Source organism: Artemia sp. Qi Xiang Cuo, unplaced genomic scaffold (assembly GCF_049724085.1).
Source record: "Artemia sp. Qi Xiang Cuo unplaced genomic scaffold, ASM4972408v1 HiC_scaffold_22, whole genome shotgun sequence".
NCBI lineage: Eukaryota > Metazoa > Arthropoda > Branchiopoda > Anostraca > Artemiidae > Artemia > Artemia sp. Qi Xiang Cuo.
The window spans coordinates 4,700,328-4,718,357 of record NW_028297431.1 but is presented as its reverse complement, the minus strand read 5'-3'; the positions used below and the strand labels follow the sequence as shown (position 1 = coordinate 4,718,357).

Here is an 18,030-nt window from a genome sequence, read left to right as displayed (position 1 = left end):
GAGAAAAGTCAAGGAGACTCGGGTGTTGTTGTTATTATCTATTGTTGTATATGGTATCGCTTTTTTGGATAGGACATCGCTGATTTAGTTAAAATTTAAGTAACAATAATTGCAAACTTGTGTTGGAGCTGCCACGGAAGTAAGTGTAAAATATATTAAGTTTCTCTTTCTTGCTCAATTTGAGCACCCACTCTTTCTTGTTCCTTTAACCCAATAATTCATTTTTCTCCAAGTATATTTAAAGTAATTAGTGCTATATACGAAAATACTATTAGTGCGGTTAAGGAAAGGAAGTGAAGTTAGTAGTATAATTAGTGTGGAATCAGGAGTTTAGTCGGGCTGTGTTCTATACCCGTTTATATGGATTTTCTCGATGGACTTGTCCTAAAGAACACAGCAAAGGCTATATGAGAACATAGTATCGAATGGAAAGGCAAAAGTCTCCCAAAACTAGATTATACTGATGATGCAAGTTGCAAGTTTCCTAGATGAAAATGTTAGCGAAAGGAATGAATTTTTTTAGATTTTGTCAAACGAGGATGTGAAAATTGATCTGATTTTTTTTTTAAGAAGACTAAGTTGCTTGGACTAGTCATAAATTAGGATGAAGAGGGGATTTTAGGTTGCCAGAAAATCCATGAATTAGTAACTTCACCTACCTGGGTAGCATTATTAGTAAAGATAGTGGATGCGGTGAAGATGTTAAAAGCAGAATAGCCTAGCCATGGGTTATTTTCTGTCAGTTGAAACAAGTTTGGAAGAATCGGAAGATAAGTTTTCAAACTAACGTTATAATATTTAAAGCCACGGTGATGATAGTGGTCAAGTATGGCTCTGGAACTTTGGGCGCTTAGAAAGGTTGAGGAAGACATGTTGGTCTTGTAGGGGAATTGTTTAAGGAGAGTTTTAGGTACTCGTTGGAATAACATCGAACAACAAGCCGCACGAAAAATATGGTTCGTTTCCACATTTTCAAAATAGGGTTTTTGTATGATCAAAGTAAATATAAAATAAAATATAAGTAAATATAATAAAGATATTATAAAAAATATAAATATAATTTTTTAACACCCATTTTTACATTTATAATTTTCCAAATTTTTATGTTCTGTTCAAATATATCAAACAACAAGCTTGAGGAAAACAATGGTCCGGTCCCATATTTTTTCTCTGTAAATGAAAAAAGTTAAGATTCTACAAATGAAGGATGATACATTGCTAAAACAAAAAGTGTTTTGTGACGATTCACAAGAGACCACACAAAAAGTAGCTTGTCCCCGAATGGGTTTTGGAGAGGTCATAAGAAAAGATTGAAAAAAAATTGGAGTTTCATGGGAGTAAGTAAAGGACACCCTAGACGGTCAATCACTTTGATCAAAAGCTTCCGTCAAACAGTTGATTAAGGGACGATTGACCGTCTAGGAACCGATTGAGTCATTCAAACTTTCTATCAATATTCGTCAACGCTTGATTCAAGCGTCAAACAGGTTCCTAAATGGTCAATTATGCTTTAATCAATTGATTAGCGGAAGCTTTTGATCAAATGATTGACCATCTAGGGTGTCCTTAAAGAGTGATGCTTATTAACAGATTGGAGAGAAGGAGTGTGCATAGCTGTTCTAGCACCAGGTGGCTTGGTACTGCGATGACCTGCTTGTAGTAATAGTAGAATGCTTAATAACAGTTTTTGATGTAGTAATAAGTGAGGCTAAGGCCCTTCCTAGAAAATCTATTGCTCCCCATCCCACCCTAGAAAAATCTAAAATTTTCCTCGTTACAATGCAAAAAAAACTTGTTCTTTACCTATTTTGAAAACAAAAGATTTAAAAGCCATGTTGGTTTTCCATAAAATACCGACAATTTTTATGCAGTATCCGGGTAATACAAACACATCGCTTGTGTTTGTATGATGAACTGTTCTTGCAATATTTAAACTCACTATATTTTGAGTAATTTATTAAAATTTAGTAAAGTTCAATGTGTTATCAATAAAATGGTTGGAATTGCAGCTTTGCAGTCATTGTTTGTAACCTAATGGTTTGTTGATTTAAAGTGCTGGTACCTAGAATAGACGTTCTAGTAATTGGAATAAACTATGAACATTATAAATGAAAACAGCAGCTAACAAATAGCATCAAGGATCTTTCAATTATCTCATAGTATTTTGTACTGTTATTCTTTTCACTATGTACCCATCATTAAAGCACCCCACGGGGCCGTAGGGTACTCTCAATGAAACTATAAATTTCTTTTTGCGAATGAATGTCTTGAAAATAGTTTAAAAACTTCACTTAATAACATTTTCCCAACAAGCATGGAAGCTTTAACCAGAAATATACCGCGAAATTGAGTAGAGGCGATGTGGATATACAGGGTTGTGAAATGTGTGCCGCCTTTTTTTTTTTTTTTTTTTGGTGAATTCAACTCGGCTTCACGGGGGGATACAAAGGGCTGTGTAAAAACCGAGTCTCCTTTTGGCTGTATCATGCGATGGCTGCCTAGTATTTCAGCTCCTCGTTATTTCTTCTTGTACATTTCTTTACTGCGTAAAAAATCTAGAATATTCAAAATATTGCACCGTATTTTCTTTTCTTTTTTAAACGGAGGAGGTTTTAGGGGGCAAAATAGGCAATTGTCCAGGGTACAGAAATTTAAGGGGCCCAAAATTTGAAATTAATGATCTAAACTAACGGCTATAGTTATTTTGTAATTTTGAAGTTTTATTTCTATTTAAATAAAATAGAGGGCGAAGTTAATAACTGAAAAATAAGAAATAAATTATCAATTAATAAAATAAAAATAAATTGACAACTAAAAAATAATGATAATTAACGAATTAAATATAAGAATTAAACTGATTTTAATAATAAAAAGAAAATAATTTTGTTAATAGATGAAAATATTGCTAAAATTTGGCCCGGGCATTTTTTGGCAGACGTGGGGGAGGGGTGCTGATCAAGATTTATCGCATGTAAAATTGAGGTTGCTCATAACTTAGGATTTTATTTAAAGATTTTGAAGTTACTCCTGGTATCTCTTTTTTCCTACTAAATCAGGTACCCGTTGGGTCTCAGGCGGGTTGACTTTTTAGGAAATGGGGGATAGTACTTTGAATTAATTAAGATAATGATATAAATTAATACACCTGTGTGGCATGGAACAGCCTCAAACAAGTAAATCAATTCAAAATCTCTTCTATTCTGAAGAAAAGTTTATCGTTTGGTGGAATTGAGCTAGGCCTAAATTATATGAGAGCCAGGGTCATATCCAGAAATTTTCTTTGGGGGGGCGTTACAAAAGTATTTTTTTCGGGGTGTGTTTTGTTTCATGTGTGGCATGGAACAGCCTCAAACAAGTAAATCAATTCAAAATCTCTTCTATTCTGAAGAAAAGTTTATCGTTTGGTGGAATTGAGATAGGCCTAAATTATATGATAGCCAGGGTCATATCCAGATATTTTTTTTTTGGGGGGGGGGGAGGGTTACAAAAGTATTTTTTCGGGGTGTGTTTTTCACACACAAAAACTAAAAAAAAACACATTAAAGATTTGTTTATATTCATTTTTGTTAAGTTTTTATGAGCCGGACAAACATTTGGGGGGAAGAGGGGGATTTAAACCCCTTAACCCCCTGGATGCTGCCTTTATGATAGCTTTACTTAACCACTGTTCTTATTATTTTCTATTTTTCAGAATAAAAAGAGAAACAATTATATCACTAGAACGAGGAAAGATGTGTATTGCTCCAGTTACGAAAAAAATCACTATAGACTACGAAAGAACTGGCTCTTGTGAATCCTTGGTATGATACTTCAGAATCATCTGAGAAATATGACGTTTCTTATTTACAAGTGTTTGTTTTATTTAGTTTTAGGATTTGGATCAAAGAGTAGGGGTAGCTTTCAAGAGTGGAAACTCGCGCTAGTGTTGCCCATCCACCCCATCTAGTGTTTGGTATTTCTCTATATTTTTTCAGTGTAAAAATAAGAATAATTCAGTTCCTGACAGAAAAAACGATTATAAAGCCTGAAAAAATGTCGAGACGCCAAAAGCTAGATAGCATTGATTATTTTTTGCCGACACTACCGCCAGTTTTCACTCTTATTCCACTCTTACGAGGAATTATTAAGTATAAGGAAACACCTGCTTTGGCCATTCCGTATTAAAAAGCTGCTGGATGGGACAGACTTTTCGTATTTGTGGAATGATGGTATGGCTCCAAGAGATGATATAAATGGTCTGTTGGGACTGAATAGAGTAAGACTAGAAGAGCAAGAAATCCAAAATGGTGGCGTGAACTAGGTCGATTCAAGAGTTTAGTATTATATAGACAAGTTGAATACAGATATGGAATGGCAGTTCATTTTAAGTTGAATATTCCGGTTAGCTTTCTAAGGTTATGGATCCAATTGAGAGCAAACTCTCTGCCAGCGGGGAAACAACTTTTTAAAGATTAAGGGAATTACCGAAGCAAAGAAATAATTGCCTTCCCTGCGATGCGGAGGAGGATGTATTGGGCCATTTTCTTCAGAGCTGCTGCGAGCTATCTCAAATTAGGGTAAATTGGCTGGAGCTACTACTTCTTTTTAATGAGCTACTTCTTGGCATTCTTACATCAACGCATCCACAAACGATTGCTATGGTGGGGAAATTTATGTCGAAGGCGATGGAGGTGAGACACAAACGTTTAGATGTGTAATCATGACTTTTGTATATGGCCCTGGGGTTTTCCAATACAAATAATTATTGTTATTATTAGTTACCCATACTCTTTGCTTTAGATTTTTGTATGGCTAGTATACTGAAGATAATCATGATATTTTTGTTCAGCCAATGCCTGTCATAAAAATCGAGAGAAAAGTGGCAGATGAGTTCAGTGCCTCAGAATATGAATTACCACGGGACGCCAAATGGGAAATTCCCCGGAACAGGCTTTTCCTTGGAAAAACACTAGGTGAAGGAGCATTTGGCCACGTGGTTCAAGCTGTTGCAGAAGGTGTTCCACAGCCTGGCACGGAGTCAACAGTTGCAGTAAAAATGTTAAAAGGTGAGTGAGTGGTGAGGGGTTAAAAGTGGAGTATTAAAGGTGAATGGGTAGCTGAAAGGTGAATGATGGTAGTAAGGTTAAATTGTGATAAAAACACCGATTGTCTTGGATAATTTCCTGTATGTATTCTAGTCATATCTACAGGGAAACAATTCTTCTGTTTTAAAGTCGACGTTTTTAAGTGTCTATGGTAAAAATAGGGAAGAGGAGCTTCTCATTAACATGGAAAGTATTCTTGCGAAGATAGGTATATTGCCTGTCTTCCTGTAAATTAGACCTAGAGTGTAAATCTGTTAGACTGTAGGTCTTGGTAAGGTGGTTTCTACGATTAGACCTGGATTCAATGCAAAATTTCAGTGTGTTTCCATTATAATGACCTATTTTATAGAGTTTTCCAAGCTTTACAAACAGAGTGGTAAGAGATTAAACATTTTATAAAAACAACTCTGTTTGTGGTTTAGATCAAGTTCAAGTTCATTTAATTTCTCATTAAATCACTACAAGACAAAATAACACTTTTACAATATGAGTCGATGGAAAAGAAAACATTTACATAGTGTGCCTACATAGTGAGTTATACTCAAAAACAGGCACCCTAAAAAAAATAAAAGAAATAATAATAATAATAACAAATGATGAAAAGAAATAATAATACACTAGATATACTGGGAAGAAAATGAGACACCATACTGAACCCACAGCCCACACCTCAAATCAATAAAATACCAAATAATTAAATATTTATCAACAATAGCACCGGCCAACATGACTTCAAATAAATGAATAGTTATCTATAATTACTTATTAAATATAGTTTGAATTTGATCTGTTTCTATTCTTCAAAATTATACAAATTTACTGTTTTGAAAGAAAGGGGATGATATTGGACCCTTGAGAAGACCTTCTCTAGCCCTAATTAGGGCGTACATCCGCTACTGAAAGCTTCAATTACCAGAAACTACTGCTTTCTAAGCTCGTGAAGTTCTCCTTTTCTATTTCTTTGCCCTTTCTAGCTCAAATGAATTCTAGTAGCTTTGAATAAAAAAGAAATCTTGCAAAATTTATTCGTTACAGTCCTGGCGTTGTTTAATTTTGTTACTAATATAATGTTTAATGTACCAAAAAAAAACGGGTCTACAGGAGAATGATATATATTTATGTTCCTTACTTTTTACTTTAAACTATACTGAATGATATATCACCATCTAGTTGGAATTACTTATTTTGAAAAGAACCGTAATTAAAGTTTTATTGTATTATAAGTCACATTGATTATTTATTGAATATGTACTCTGGGTTATTTCATTGGTTAAATTTGAGAATAAAAAATTGTTTGGTAGTAAATGTAAATTTAATACCATACTTTGGAGGTTGAAATAGCTTTTTCAGGTTAAAATAAATTGCTTGGAAATAATCCTTGCACATTTTGTCATTTCCAGACTAATTTACTATGGGCATTACCGTAAAGAACAAATATACAGAAAATGAGCCCCTCTCACTAGTCTGTTAAATCAGATTCATTAATTAGTGAGTGTCCAGCTTTACTATAGGCCGTTTTTAAAATCATTGACCGCTTTAAACTGGGAGAGAAAATTTTTCGCCACAAATTCTTAGAATATTCAAAAGTTGCAGTATACATAGGCTACTTTTACGACATTGCTCTAATGCTTGTGTAAGGGACGATTAGTCATTTTGCCAAACGCGGTATGTCAGAAATATCTTTCTGGCACCTAGAACTGAAAATGGGTAATATCAAAATTAAAAAGTATAGGCGTATTAATGGTATTTATTATATCGTGTTTATGCGGCAGAGCGTTAAGCATTTGCTTTTGTAACCCATAAAACCTATTTAAAATATTTGCGGAATAACGCATTCGAATTTGACTTAGCCAGTTACCTATAAATGAAGTATTATTTAGTTTATTTAATATTCTGGATAACCATTGGCCTATAACAGTTGGTTGTCATATGAAACGGACTTGAGCAAAATAAGAGTAAGCTAGCTTTGGCATGTGGTGGTTGAAAAGGTTCCCCAGCTTAGGATAATTTTGTACATAACGTGTTTGTTGCTTTATTTTTGCATTTGGTGTTGCCCCCCCCCCCCAAAGAAAGAAAGAAAAACTTACTTGTAACATCAGTATATCTACAATCAAATCACTTGATGTCTGAACAAAAAATCCACCAATAGAATGTATGCAGAAAAAAATAAAATCATTAACCGCATTAGAACAGCACAAAAGAAATAAAAAAAAAGAAGAGCCACAAAAGCACACAATTGTAAAAAAGCTTTTCTACAAGATATTTTACACCATGGCTTTTTATTTGCTGTTTTGGAAAACTTGTGTCTCCATCTCAAGAGCAAAATAATAAATAAGGCCGCGACTGATATAAAAGACACTATTTTTGCATTTTGTTCTTTAACGTTTAAGTTCAGCACTATGCTTGTTTCACACCAATTGAGTTTAGAGAAAAAAGATGATCTTGTTCTGTTTTTACCGCGCATGTTTGTGCAAAATGTAATATCATCAGTGCAAGCGAATTGTGATATGTCCAGGCCACAGTATAAATATATATACGAACAGTAGAGAAAAGTCCTATACTCTCCATTATTACACATCAATCTAGACCTGTCTTCTTGACTCCGCATCTTCGCGCACGTGCAATGACGAATCTTTAGCGCTTTTATCCGATGGAAAACCAAGTAGCAACTAAAATTACTGCTCTGACGTACTGGGGACTTTCCAGTCAGCGTGCTATGATGTGTGTCATTTTTGAAGAAACTTTTCGCTACTGTTCGTATATTTACTTATGCTGTGGTCCAGGCTTCTGTGCAAGACTGCTGAGCCAGAGCTATATATAGTATTTGATAATAAATTGTGGTTTTGTTATATGACATGTTTTATATCATTTAGGAAAAAAAAATTTCTTACAGAGGGCCATACGGATGCAGAGCTTCTTGACTTAGTTCAAGAAATGGAGCTGCTTAAAATGATTGGTCGCCACATAAACATAATTAATCTGATCGGCGCTTGTACTCAGCATGGTCCGCTATATGTTATCATCGAATTCGCAGAACATGGAAATTTAAGGGACTTTCTAAGAAAACATAGGTTTGTAAAACTTTCCTATGTAAACGGGTAATATAAGTCAAAGTATGTCTGTCTGTAATAAATGGCTTAGTCTAGGACCTCTTGTCAGTGTTTCCACTTCTCCGGATTTTTCGGGAGATCTACCGAATTTCTAATCAATCTCCCGACAAAAATAGAAGATACCGAATCTACCAAAAATCTCCAGAAAACTTAATCACTGGAACATTCCACTTTGTGGTCATTCTTTTTTTTTTACCTGGCCGTTGCCTGTGGTCTTTTAAGGATTTTTCCTAACGTCCCAGGCAATTGAGGCACCGCGATTTAAATTTGTTGGCATAGGTATGAACATTGCCCATTATCCATTCCACTGTGGTTGCATTGATTTTCTGTTTTTGATCTTTTAAGCACCTTCAAGGTTTGTAATTAACTAATTATTTTCAATTCATAAACTAACAACAGGTGTTGGCTTGCACCAAGAAGATGAGAACTAGCACTATGGGGTTCCAGCTGGTTCAGTAGGTTCAAAATGATCCAAAGTTACTACAAATTTAAATAAATATGACAAAAATTAGACTTTGTCTGCAGCTGCTCGGTAGAACTGAAGAAGTTTGCCTCAAATAATCCAATACAAGAAACAGAGATGAAAATTGCAGCATTTTGAAAACAATTTACCATTTTTGCTGGTTGACAAAATAGTCCCATTCCTGAAAAATATGCCGCATAAAAATGTTACTGATAAAGTAAGATTGGGTAAGCAGAAAGTGACGAATATAGTCCGCCAGGGCCTGTCATTGTATTATAAAACATAAAACCGCGAAGAAAGGATGAACACGAGTACAATTAGTGGTCGAAAAGTGCCATTGACAAAGAATGGCGGGAACATTTCGATAGTGCCAATGATTAAAACAGTGACTCTGACAGCCGTGGATTACTGGAAATCGGCTTTGAGTGCGAGAGACCACCTTGGAAACCAAACTTAGCAAAGTTTGTACAATACTTGTTCCTTGCTGTTTTCGAACGTAGCTTCAGAAAGACTGTTCAGCTTACTCAAGAAGTAAAGACAGACAGAAGGAATCATTTGGTAACAGTCACCTTGGCTTCCACAACTCAGACGAAACTTGAAATGAAACGAGACGGAGTTACAGCAGACACACTGACGGTTGACCAGCCCCTCAAAAAGAGGCTAAAAGGAGTAGTAGCGTATGCCAGCACAGCTGAGTTACTGCATGATCAGAGGAGGCTGCTCACATAAAAAGCCATGCGATAGACACAGATTATGAATGTAATTCGGTATATGTATCTGAAAGTTATACTATTTTTTTTAATTTTTTTTCAGTTATATTGATACTAATGAACTACGACTTTGCGTTTTCTCTTTATCATTTGTGAATACCTCTGGGGATGGTGGTAAAAAAGATTATCCACTCAACTCAGACTGAATGGTCAAAGGCCTAGTGTCTGTAATTCATCCAGATTTTCTGTCCCAGTCCTGAACTTAGTGGACTGTCGTGTGGAATCTGAAAGGGCGAAAAAAAAGTAGGGGTCGATGAAGAAAAATGTCTTAATTAAACAGCTTTAGAGTCTGAACTAAGTTTTAATATAACTGCACTTAGTTTCAAAATTAAATACATTTCAAGCTTCTAGCTGCTTCCTTTTGTCATGTTTGACATCGTTGATCGATGAATTTTCTTTCCGGAATTGCAGCTGGCTCCAGTAAATCTGCATCGCTCGAACACCTCCAAAAACTCAATACAAAATACCAAAAAATGAAAATTCTACTAAATACTGAGATCCATCTCCCGATTTTCTCCCGAATCCTGAGAGCTGTCTCCCGATTTTCTCTCGAAAATTGTCAAGATTTTACAGATTGTTTGACAAGATAAGTGGAAACACTGCCTCTTGTACGTCTCATGATTCTTTTTATTTCGAAACTTAGCACACAAACCTTTAATAAACCTGACTGCACTATTGGTAGGACTATCTTTGTTCTTTTTTTATAAGTCGACTTCGATTCACGAAACTGTGGATAGGGACCGAAAAGCAACTGCTTTTGCGAAGATGCTCTAAAATACAATCGTATTTTCCCACTGGTTATATTGAATGGTTATATTGAAATCAGGATGAACTGTTTATCAGCATACGCCAAGCCGTGATTGTGCTGATAGACTACCATAACAGCGATGGGTCCACTGGGCTGAATTCTTGGAAGTTATGGGGAATGGGACAAAGTTTGTTTTTCAAAATATAGTGGGGGTAGGGGCAAAAATAATCTTGATAGGCCTCGTTTTTCTCATACCATTCCAAAATGAGGATAAGAAAGAAGTCATTAACCCAAGCCACGTCTTATTTTCGTTTTTGAACACATTGAGCTAAATGACGTGAGAATCAACTGCCGACCATAACACATCGTCGATTAAATAGATTGCACGCACATGATCTTTTGGTTGATGTTTTTGCGAGGGGGGGGGGGTGGATGTTCAAAATTAATAAAAAATTCCAGTTATATCAGTTATAAGAATTACATGATAATATGGAACATACCTTAAAAATGAGGTAATGCCACATTTTGATCAGTGGTTCATTGTAATGGCGGACATTCAGCTTTAAGTTGGAGCAGCAAATTGAGACACAGAAAGTATTTCTGACTGTCACCTATCTGAATAAAATCTGTCCCAAGGGAATCTTATTTCGTCGCTACTGTGTACATACCATGTAAAGCGGATTTTCCTTGAAAATCAGTTTTTACATACATCTACTAAAATTTTCATTTCACATCCTGTGCTTGCTGCAAAAAAGTTCTAACTAATTTTCATTAAATTCTAAACTCGTTAAACTTCAGGTGAATCAGGTACTTTGTAGTTTTTAATAGATTTATTGAGAAACGTTCTATTCTGAAAATATGTTTGTTCTTATCAAGGCCGTAACCGGGGGTGGGGGTGGGGTACGGGGATTGAACACACACCCTTCGAAATTTTATCCTACTCATAAAAACGTAACACAATTTTAATGCATTTTTAAAGTTTTGTACCCTCCCACCTCCCCGGAAAAATCCTGGATGCAGTCTTGGTTCTTATGTTGTTATTCCTGTCAATATTCTCTATTTATGTATTACGGCGTCAATTTATGGAAATTAAGGGGTGTATGTGTAAAAATGTATTTTTCAAATTCTAAGGAGGCTTTTGTAACCCCTCTCTCCCCCGAAAAAAAAGATACCACTGTTTATATATTTATTTTATTTTTACAGACCAGCTTCAGGATATGAGCACGCCATCGGACAGCCATTTGTCATGGGTGGGGGCGTCGATTCCTACCTAGCCAATAAATATAAGCCTTTGTCAGCACGGGACTTAGTTTCTTTTGCAAATCAAGTGGCATGCGGCATGGAATACCTCTCTTTAGAAAAGGTATGCACATTCAATTAAAGAAGCTGAGAACCAATTAGCAAACTAAGGAATAATGACTCTTTACTAATCATGCCTATGTCATACAAACTAAATTAGTTACCCCAGTATTAAATAAAGCTAAATAATATTTGAAGAAGTGCTAATTTCTCGTTTCATGATGCACAAACACATATTTATTACAGACGTTTGACTCATACTCGCCTTTATTTATAATAGTACTTACAGCTAGTTTTACTTTGGATACTGTTTAATCATAAATTTAGACATCCTAAGTATGCAGGAAAGAAATTAGAATGTTTTTTTTCCAGTTAGAGAAGGGGGGAGCCTGATACCTTGAGTCAACTATAGTTTTGAATATTTCTCAATATTATTTGTCTCTGTCAATATTGTCTTGGTTATTGGAATCTTTCAGGGGAAATTTCTCCTATCTCCCTTCCCCTGTGTGTAGATAGGGTTTTCAGGGACATAAATTTGGCATGAGAGGTCTAACATTGTTAAGTTTTGTCCCATGGGGTGGAGATTTTGACTTATTTAGAAGTAACTTTCCCTTACTTTCTTTTGAATTTGCCGAGTTCAGTTCAGTTCAGTTCAGTTCAATATGGGTTTTAATTCAAAAATATATATATAAAAATACACTTAACTTAGTTCCTTGTGCATTGATGCAAGTTTGGGCCCGTAATAATTGCACACTCTAAATACAGCGTGGCCTCCTGTCCTCTTCAATTTCCACCCCGAACCGCCATCAAATAACAATAAATTTAACACAACCTCTCCTCCACTCACACCCCTTGAAGTATTAAACTAAAATATGATAATTAATAATAATATCAAAAAATTCTAAACATAATAATAATAAAATAAATCTAGTAAAAAAATATTTAATCTTTTAGATATTTTTTCACATTCTTTTTAAAGCAGCCGAGAGACCTATATAACCTCAGCTCTTGCGGAAGTGCATTCCACTCTCCAGCACACGCAATTCTAGGAGAAAATTCCGACCTAGCTGTCGGTGTCGGGGGTATGTAAATATCTGATGAAAATCGTGTATTTAAACTATGGATTTGTGATGCTAGTGTGAATAAGCCTTTAAATGGTGATGGGAGTGTTCCTGAAAAATATTTAAAACAAAAAACGGTGCAAGATAGTCTGTAAAGTGATGCCATTGATAGTCTGTTCGGTGTTGGGCCTAAAATTTGAAGTGCCTTATTGTGAACTGAGTTTAGTCTCTGTAAATGTGTTATGAAATTAGATTGCCAAACCGTAGAACAATATTGAATGTGAGGCTTGATAACTGCATTGTAAATCAGGATCAGTATTTTTTTTAGCGAAATGGTGTCTGAGTTTTCTCAAGATTTCAAGGTTCCTTGAAAGCTTTATCTCGATACTTGCTATGTAGTGTCTGAACAAGAGGTTTTCGTCGATTAAAACCCCTAGGTAACGAACGTGTCCTTTTTCTGTTCTTTTGATAAGTCCACGAGAGGTTTCAATACCAATCACATCAGGAGTCAGCGAATCTATGCGTGAAAAAAATAAAACACTCGATTTGTCAATGTTGATGACTAGATGATTTGCATCCATCCACAGGTACGTTTCTTCAAGAATGTCTTGTAGCTTCGTTTTGAGAGACTTGATGCTCCATTCTGAGCTTGCCATAAGTGAATCATCCGCATATGCCGTTAGTTCGTCCTCGGCTTCTACCATAGACCCCGGCGTCGGTTGTGGGTGACATAATTTGCAGCAATAAGGGCTACGACTTGCAGGAGTCAGTACTTGCTGAAGATCATTTACGTTAACAAGAAACAATACCGCTCCCAATTTACAGCCCTGTGGCACCCCGCAGTTAACTACGACATCATTTGTATGGTCATTTCCTGTGTAAATTCGACGATTTTCCAGGTAAGACTTAAACCAATCTAGGGCTTGGCCACTAACTCCAATATGATCCAGCTTTCCTAGTAATATTTCGTGGTGCATGCTATCAAACGCTTTCTTGATATCTAGAAGCACTGCTGCAGGTAAAGCACCCGAATCTAGGATTCTGTTTACTAATAAACTTAGTGAAGTAAGGGCGTCTTTGGTTGAATGGCCAGCCCTAAACCCGAATTGGCGGCTGTTAAAAAAGCCTTTGGCCTCTAAATATTGGTAAAGCTGGTTTTTCATTGGCGTTTCAAAGACTTTCGAGAAAACTGATAAGATTGAGATTGGTCTATAATTTTCTGCGTCTGTATGACTTCCACCTTTATGAAGAGGTATTATCTTTGCCTTTTTTAACATTTCAGGAAAATGCCCTTTATCTAATGAAAGATTTCTAAGGTAAGTTAGTGGCTCAGCAATGGTCTTCATTACAGCTTTCAGTGCCTTTGTGTGGACCAGGTCAAAACCTGAAGCAGAATAGCCCTTCAAATTTTTTACGAGTAATTCAAGCTCACCTGGTGTTAAAGGACTCACTGCCATTGATTTCATACACTTTGGACCAAGGTCTTCTTTGTATGACTTAGATGGTATCCCGACGGAATTTGCTGTGGTATCGCCAATATTTGCGAAAAATGTGCTCAGCGATGCGGCAACCTGTGTAGGTTCTGTAATTTCTTCATCATTCACGACCAATGTCGCTGGTAATGTGGAAGACTTAGTGGTTGGCCATAGTACTGAGTTGATAATTTGCCAAACTTTTCGACCATCCTTCCCGCTTTCCGTCAGCTTTTGCTGCAGGTAGCCACGCTTTGCTCTTCGTAACACAGTCCGAAGGACTTTCCTGTATTGCTCATACTCCTCTAGCCACGATAAGCTCGGAAAGCGTCTATTCTCTCCCAAAATGTGGTTTTTCTTATTCACACAGGCCAGAAGGCAATCCGTCATCCAGGGGCTAGTGGGCTGGTCTTTTTTTCGTTTATTAGTTCTCGGGTTTTTCACGCAACATCTACTGTATACATCTAAGAACGTCGAGTGAAATGACACAAATGCTTCGTTTACATCTTGAATCTCCATTACGTTATCCCAGTTTAATTGCTCTAGCTCCTGTTTTAAATTCTTCAAGTTTTCCTCTGTTAAACATATAATCGGTAACATAGGGTTGATCCGTGACCTTATCTTATCTGGTTCTGAAAGGCCGAGTGTTGTATGAATGGGAAAGTGGTCTGATGTGTCACGGACGAGGACTGCCACCGACTGTAGGAGCAAGGAGCTGAATATGTTGTCGATAAGTGAATGTATACTCTCAGTAACCCGTGTCGGAATCGTAACAGCAGGATATAGGCCTGAACCTGCCATATTATTTAGCAAATCTGCTGCTTCGGCTGTTAGCGGAATACTAAGGTTAATATTAAAATCTCCCATGAGAATAAGCTCATTTTTTTTTACACTGGGCTAGCTCCAGAACTTGAGCCATATGTTCCATAAACTGAGACGTTGACCCTGACGGAGAACGATAAATTTCATCCACAATAAATTTTTTTTTTGGGTACAGCCATACTTCTAAGAACAACGACTCGAAAATTCCTTCAGTATTTCGTGTAAGGTCTTTCCTAATTTGAACCGTGTGTGTGTCGCGGATATAAATTGCTATACCACCCCTTTTCATCTGTTTTCTGTGGAGAAAATGGCTAATGTAACCTGGAATATCCAAAAGGCTTTCGGTTTGTTGTGTAATAAATATTTCACATAGACCTATACAATCTGGTCTAAGCTCCCGACATGTCGACTCTAGATCAGAAAATGAGGAATACAGTCCTTGGCAATTCAAATGAAATACCGAAAGTTGAGAATCGGAAGACCTCCCAGTAATTAAATTAGAAATTACATATTTACTTTTAGGAAAATTATTATCATCAAACAAATGGAAATCATTTTCTTGACCAATTTCTTGATCAAAAATAAGCTTGAGATTTAAATAAGACTCTTCTAAATTTTTTAACCTATCTATATCAAAATCTCTGATACCTCTCGGGGATGAAGCTGCAGAAAAAGTCATCACTTACCAACTGCAATCGGCGGTCCGTCGTGAAAATTCAAGAAGAGCAAGGAGTAAAAAACAATGAACATACCCAATTGAACTTCTTTATGGAACACTGAAAGGAAACAAAAACAAACTAGATACCTTGAATTTTGGGAAAATTAAAAAATATAAAAGAGACTTTAACAAAGATGAAACAAAAAAGGAATAAAAAAAAACTTTTGATTTAATTCATTCTCTGTTAGAAAACTTAAAACAGACTTATTGTGTTGCTTCAATAATGGTCAAAAAAACTTTTCATGATATCACATAAATAAAAATAAAATGTCGGAGAAAAAAAAATGACAAAACTACTGGTCCAAATAGGGAATTTTATTGTTTTGTTTTAAGAAGTGGGGTTGTGGATTTTTTGATAATTTACAATGTTTGTATTTTAGATAGTGGGATTATTTGGGTTCAAGGGACCTTAGGAAGGATTATACATATGAATTTCTGAAGTTTGTTTTTACGCAGACACACGTTACAATTCTCACAAAATTCTCTGACTTTCACATTTATTTTATTAAAAACGAAAATTCGACTAACTCGCTCTAATGTCTTCTCAGCTGACATAATGTCCACCAATAAGTGAATGATCATGTGATAGCTTTATTGCGGAATCTATTAGGATGCTTGGCAAGACAATTCTAGATGTTCTAGGGTACCCTTTTTCATTGCCAACGCCTCCTACCGGATAGCAATAAAGAACATCATCCCTCATAAATAAACTGTCAAAAATTCGAACAAACCACAACGGTAAGTCTCTCTCTCTTTTTGAACACATGACGTCATCTCTCTTCACACATGAAATATTCTCTTTGTCGCCCAAATTTGCATTACTTTCTCTGCAAATTTACATCTCTCTCACTAGGCGCGCGACCTGCAGGATTTCTGAGGCTCGGTGATGCACCACCTACCCCATTCCGCGCCAAGTCCAGGCCTTCCTGATCCAGGATCTCCTGAACTACAATCCTTCCAGGCTCCTCTTTATAGCCTGGAAGCTGGTCCCTCGGTCGACTTACGCCCGCCCATTCACCAGTCCCAGCACCACGTACCCCAACGTGAATGCCATTCAAAGAATTATCACACCAATTCTTTGACTCAAGATACTCAATGACTCTCTTTAACTCAGGGTCTCTTCTCTGAAACCGAGCTAACTCTGGTAATTCTAATCCGAGATAATCTATTTCAATCCCAACACCAGGCGCTACGAACTCTGCCTCTTCTTCCGTAAACTCAAGAGGACGGCACTCTTCGAGAATATCAGGGCGAGATAGCAAGTCAGCAGGATGATATTTGCCAGGAAGGCGAGACCAATGGAATAATTCATTGTCCAGAATTAAAGCAATACGATATAATTTTGATGACACATCCTTATAGCGTCGTAAATGTGTTAAAGCCTTGCAGTCAACCAGAAGGTGAGTCTCTCGACCCCAAATGTAATATTCGAAATGCTTCACCGCTTTTACCACCCCATAAAGCTCTCTGGGCATGTTATCCATTTTACCAAAATTCACAGATAAAATTTTCCTGAAAGTTGAAACCAATCGAAACCTTCGCTCATCATTCATTTGCATTGACAAGGCACCACAAGCAATTGAGCTCGTATCAACAGCAATATAAAATTTTCTGGAATAATCTGGGAAAACAAGAAAAATCGATTCAGGATTACTCAATTCTTCTTTCAATTTTAGGAAACTTTCATCTTGTTCTTGACCCCACTCAAACGGAACACCCTTTCTCAATAACTTATTCAACGGATAAATTAATTCTCCAAAATTTAAATAAAACATTCGGTACTAATTCACCAAACCTATAAAGCTGCGTAATTCACTGACATTTCTTGGCCTTGATATCCTGCGGATGCTATCAAGCTTATTTGCTAGCGGGCTGATCCCTTGGGAAGAAACAGAAAATCCATGAAGCTCAAAGTTCTCTACAAAGAACTTGCACTTCTTGATACCCAATTTTACATCACATTCTAAAAATCTCGCAAAAACTTTCTCCAAATCTTTAAGGTGCTCGAAATCATCACCCTTCGACGCAATAACCAGATCATCAATATAGATAGAGATAATCGAATGAAAAATTTTCAGATTGAAATAAGACAGAAGCCCACTCACAAAATGCTTTCGGTGACACATTACTGGCCTGTGGCAACTTCCGAAACGCATACTGAACGCCATCAGGTCCCCTAAATGAATAATACTTTTGACTCTCCTCAGACAATGGCACATTGTAAAAGGCATGCTTCAAATCCAAAATACTGAAATTTCTCTTTGAGCTAAGTTGATTTAAAACGTCTTGAATTCTCCTGATAGGCCAAGCACTATCCTTTACTAATTTATTGATCTCACGGCAATCATAGGTGACACGAGTGTTCTACAGCGTCCATTCATGTTTTGGAGGGGTTTTCCCTCCTGAACTCTTCGCAATGACAAACGAAGGGCAACAATACTGACTTCGACCTGGCTTGATTATTTCAGCTTTCGTCATAGCAT

General features: G+C 36.5%; 1 protein-coding gene across 1 annotated transcript; it reads left to right on the top strand.

Moving 5' to 3' along the window:
- The first annotated feature begins 828 nt into the window (after positions 1 to 828).
- On the top strand, positions 829 to 11,556 carry LOC148939081 (fibroblast growth factor receptor homolog 1-like). The gene is made up of 5 exons (XM_089107368.1): positions 829 to 872; positions 3,692 to 3,800; positions 4,829 to 5,045; positions 7,978 to 8,155; positions 11,379 to 11,556. The coding sequence occupies exons 1-5, from the start codon at positions 829 to 831 to the stop codon at positions 11,554 to 11,556; spliced, it is 726 nt and encodes a 241-aa protein (XP_088963494.1).
- Positions 11,557 to 18,030: the final 6,474 nt, after the last annotated feature.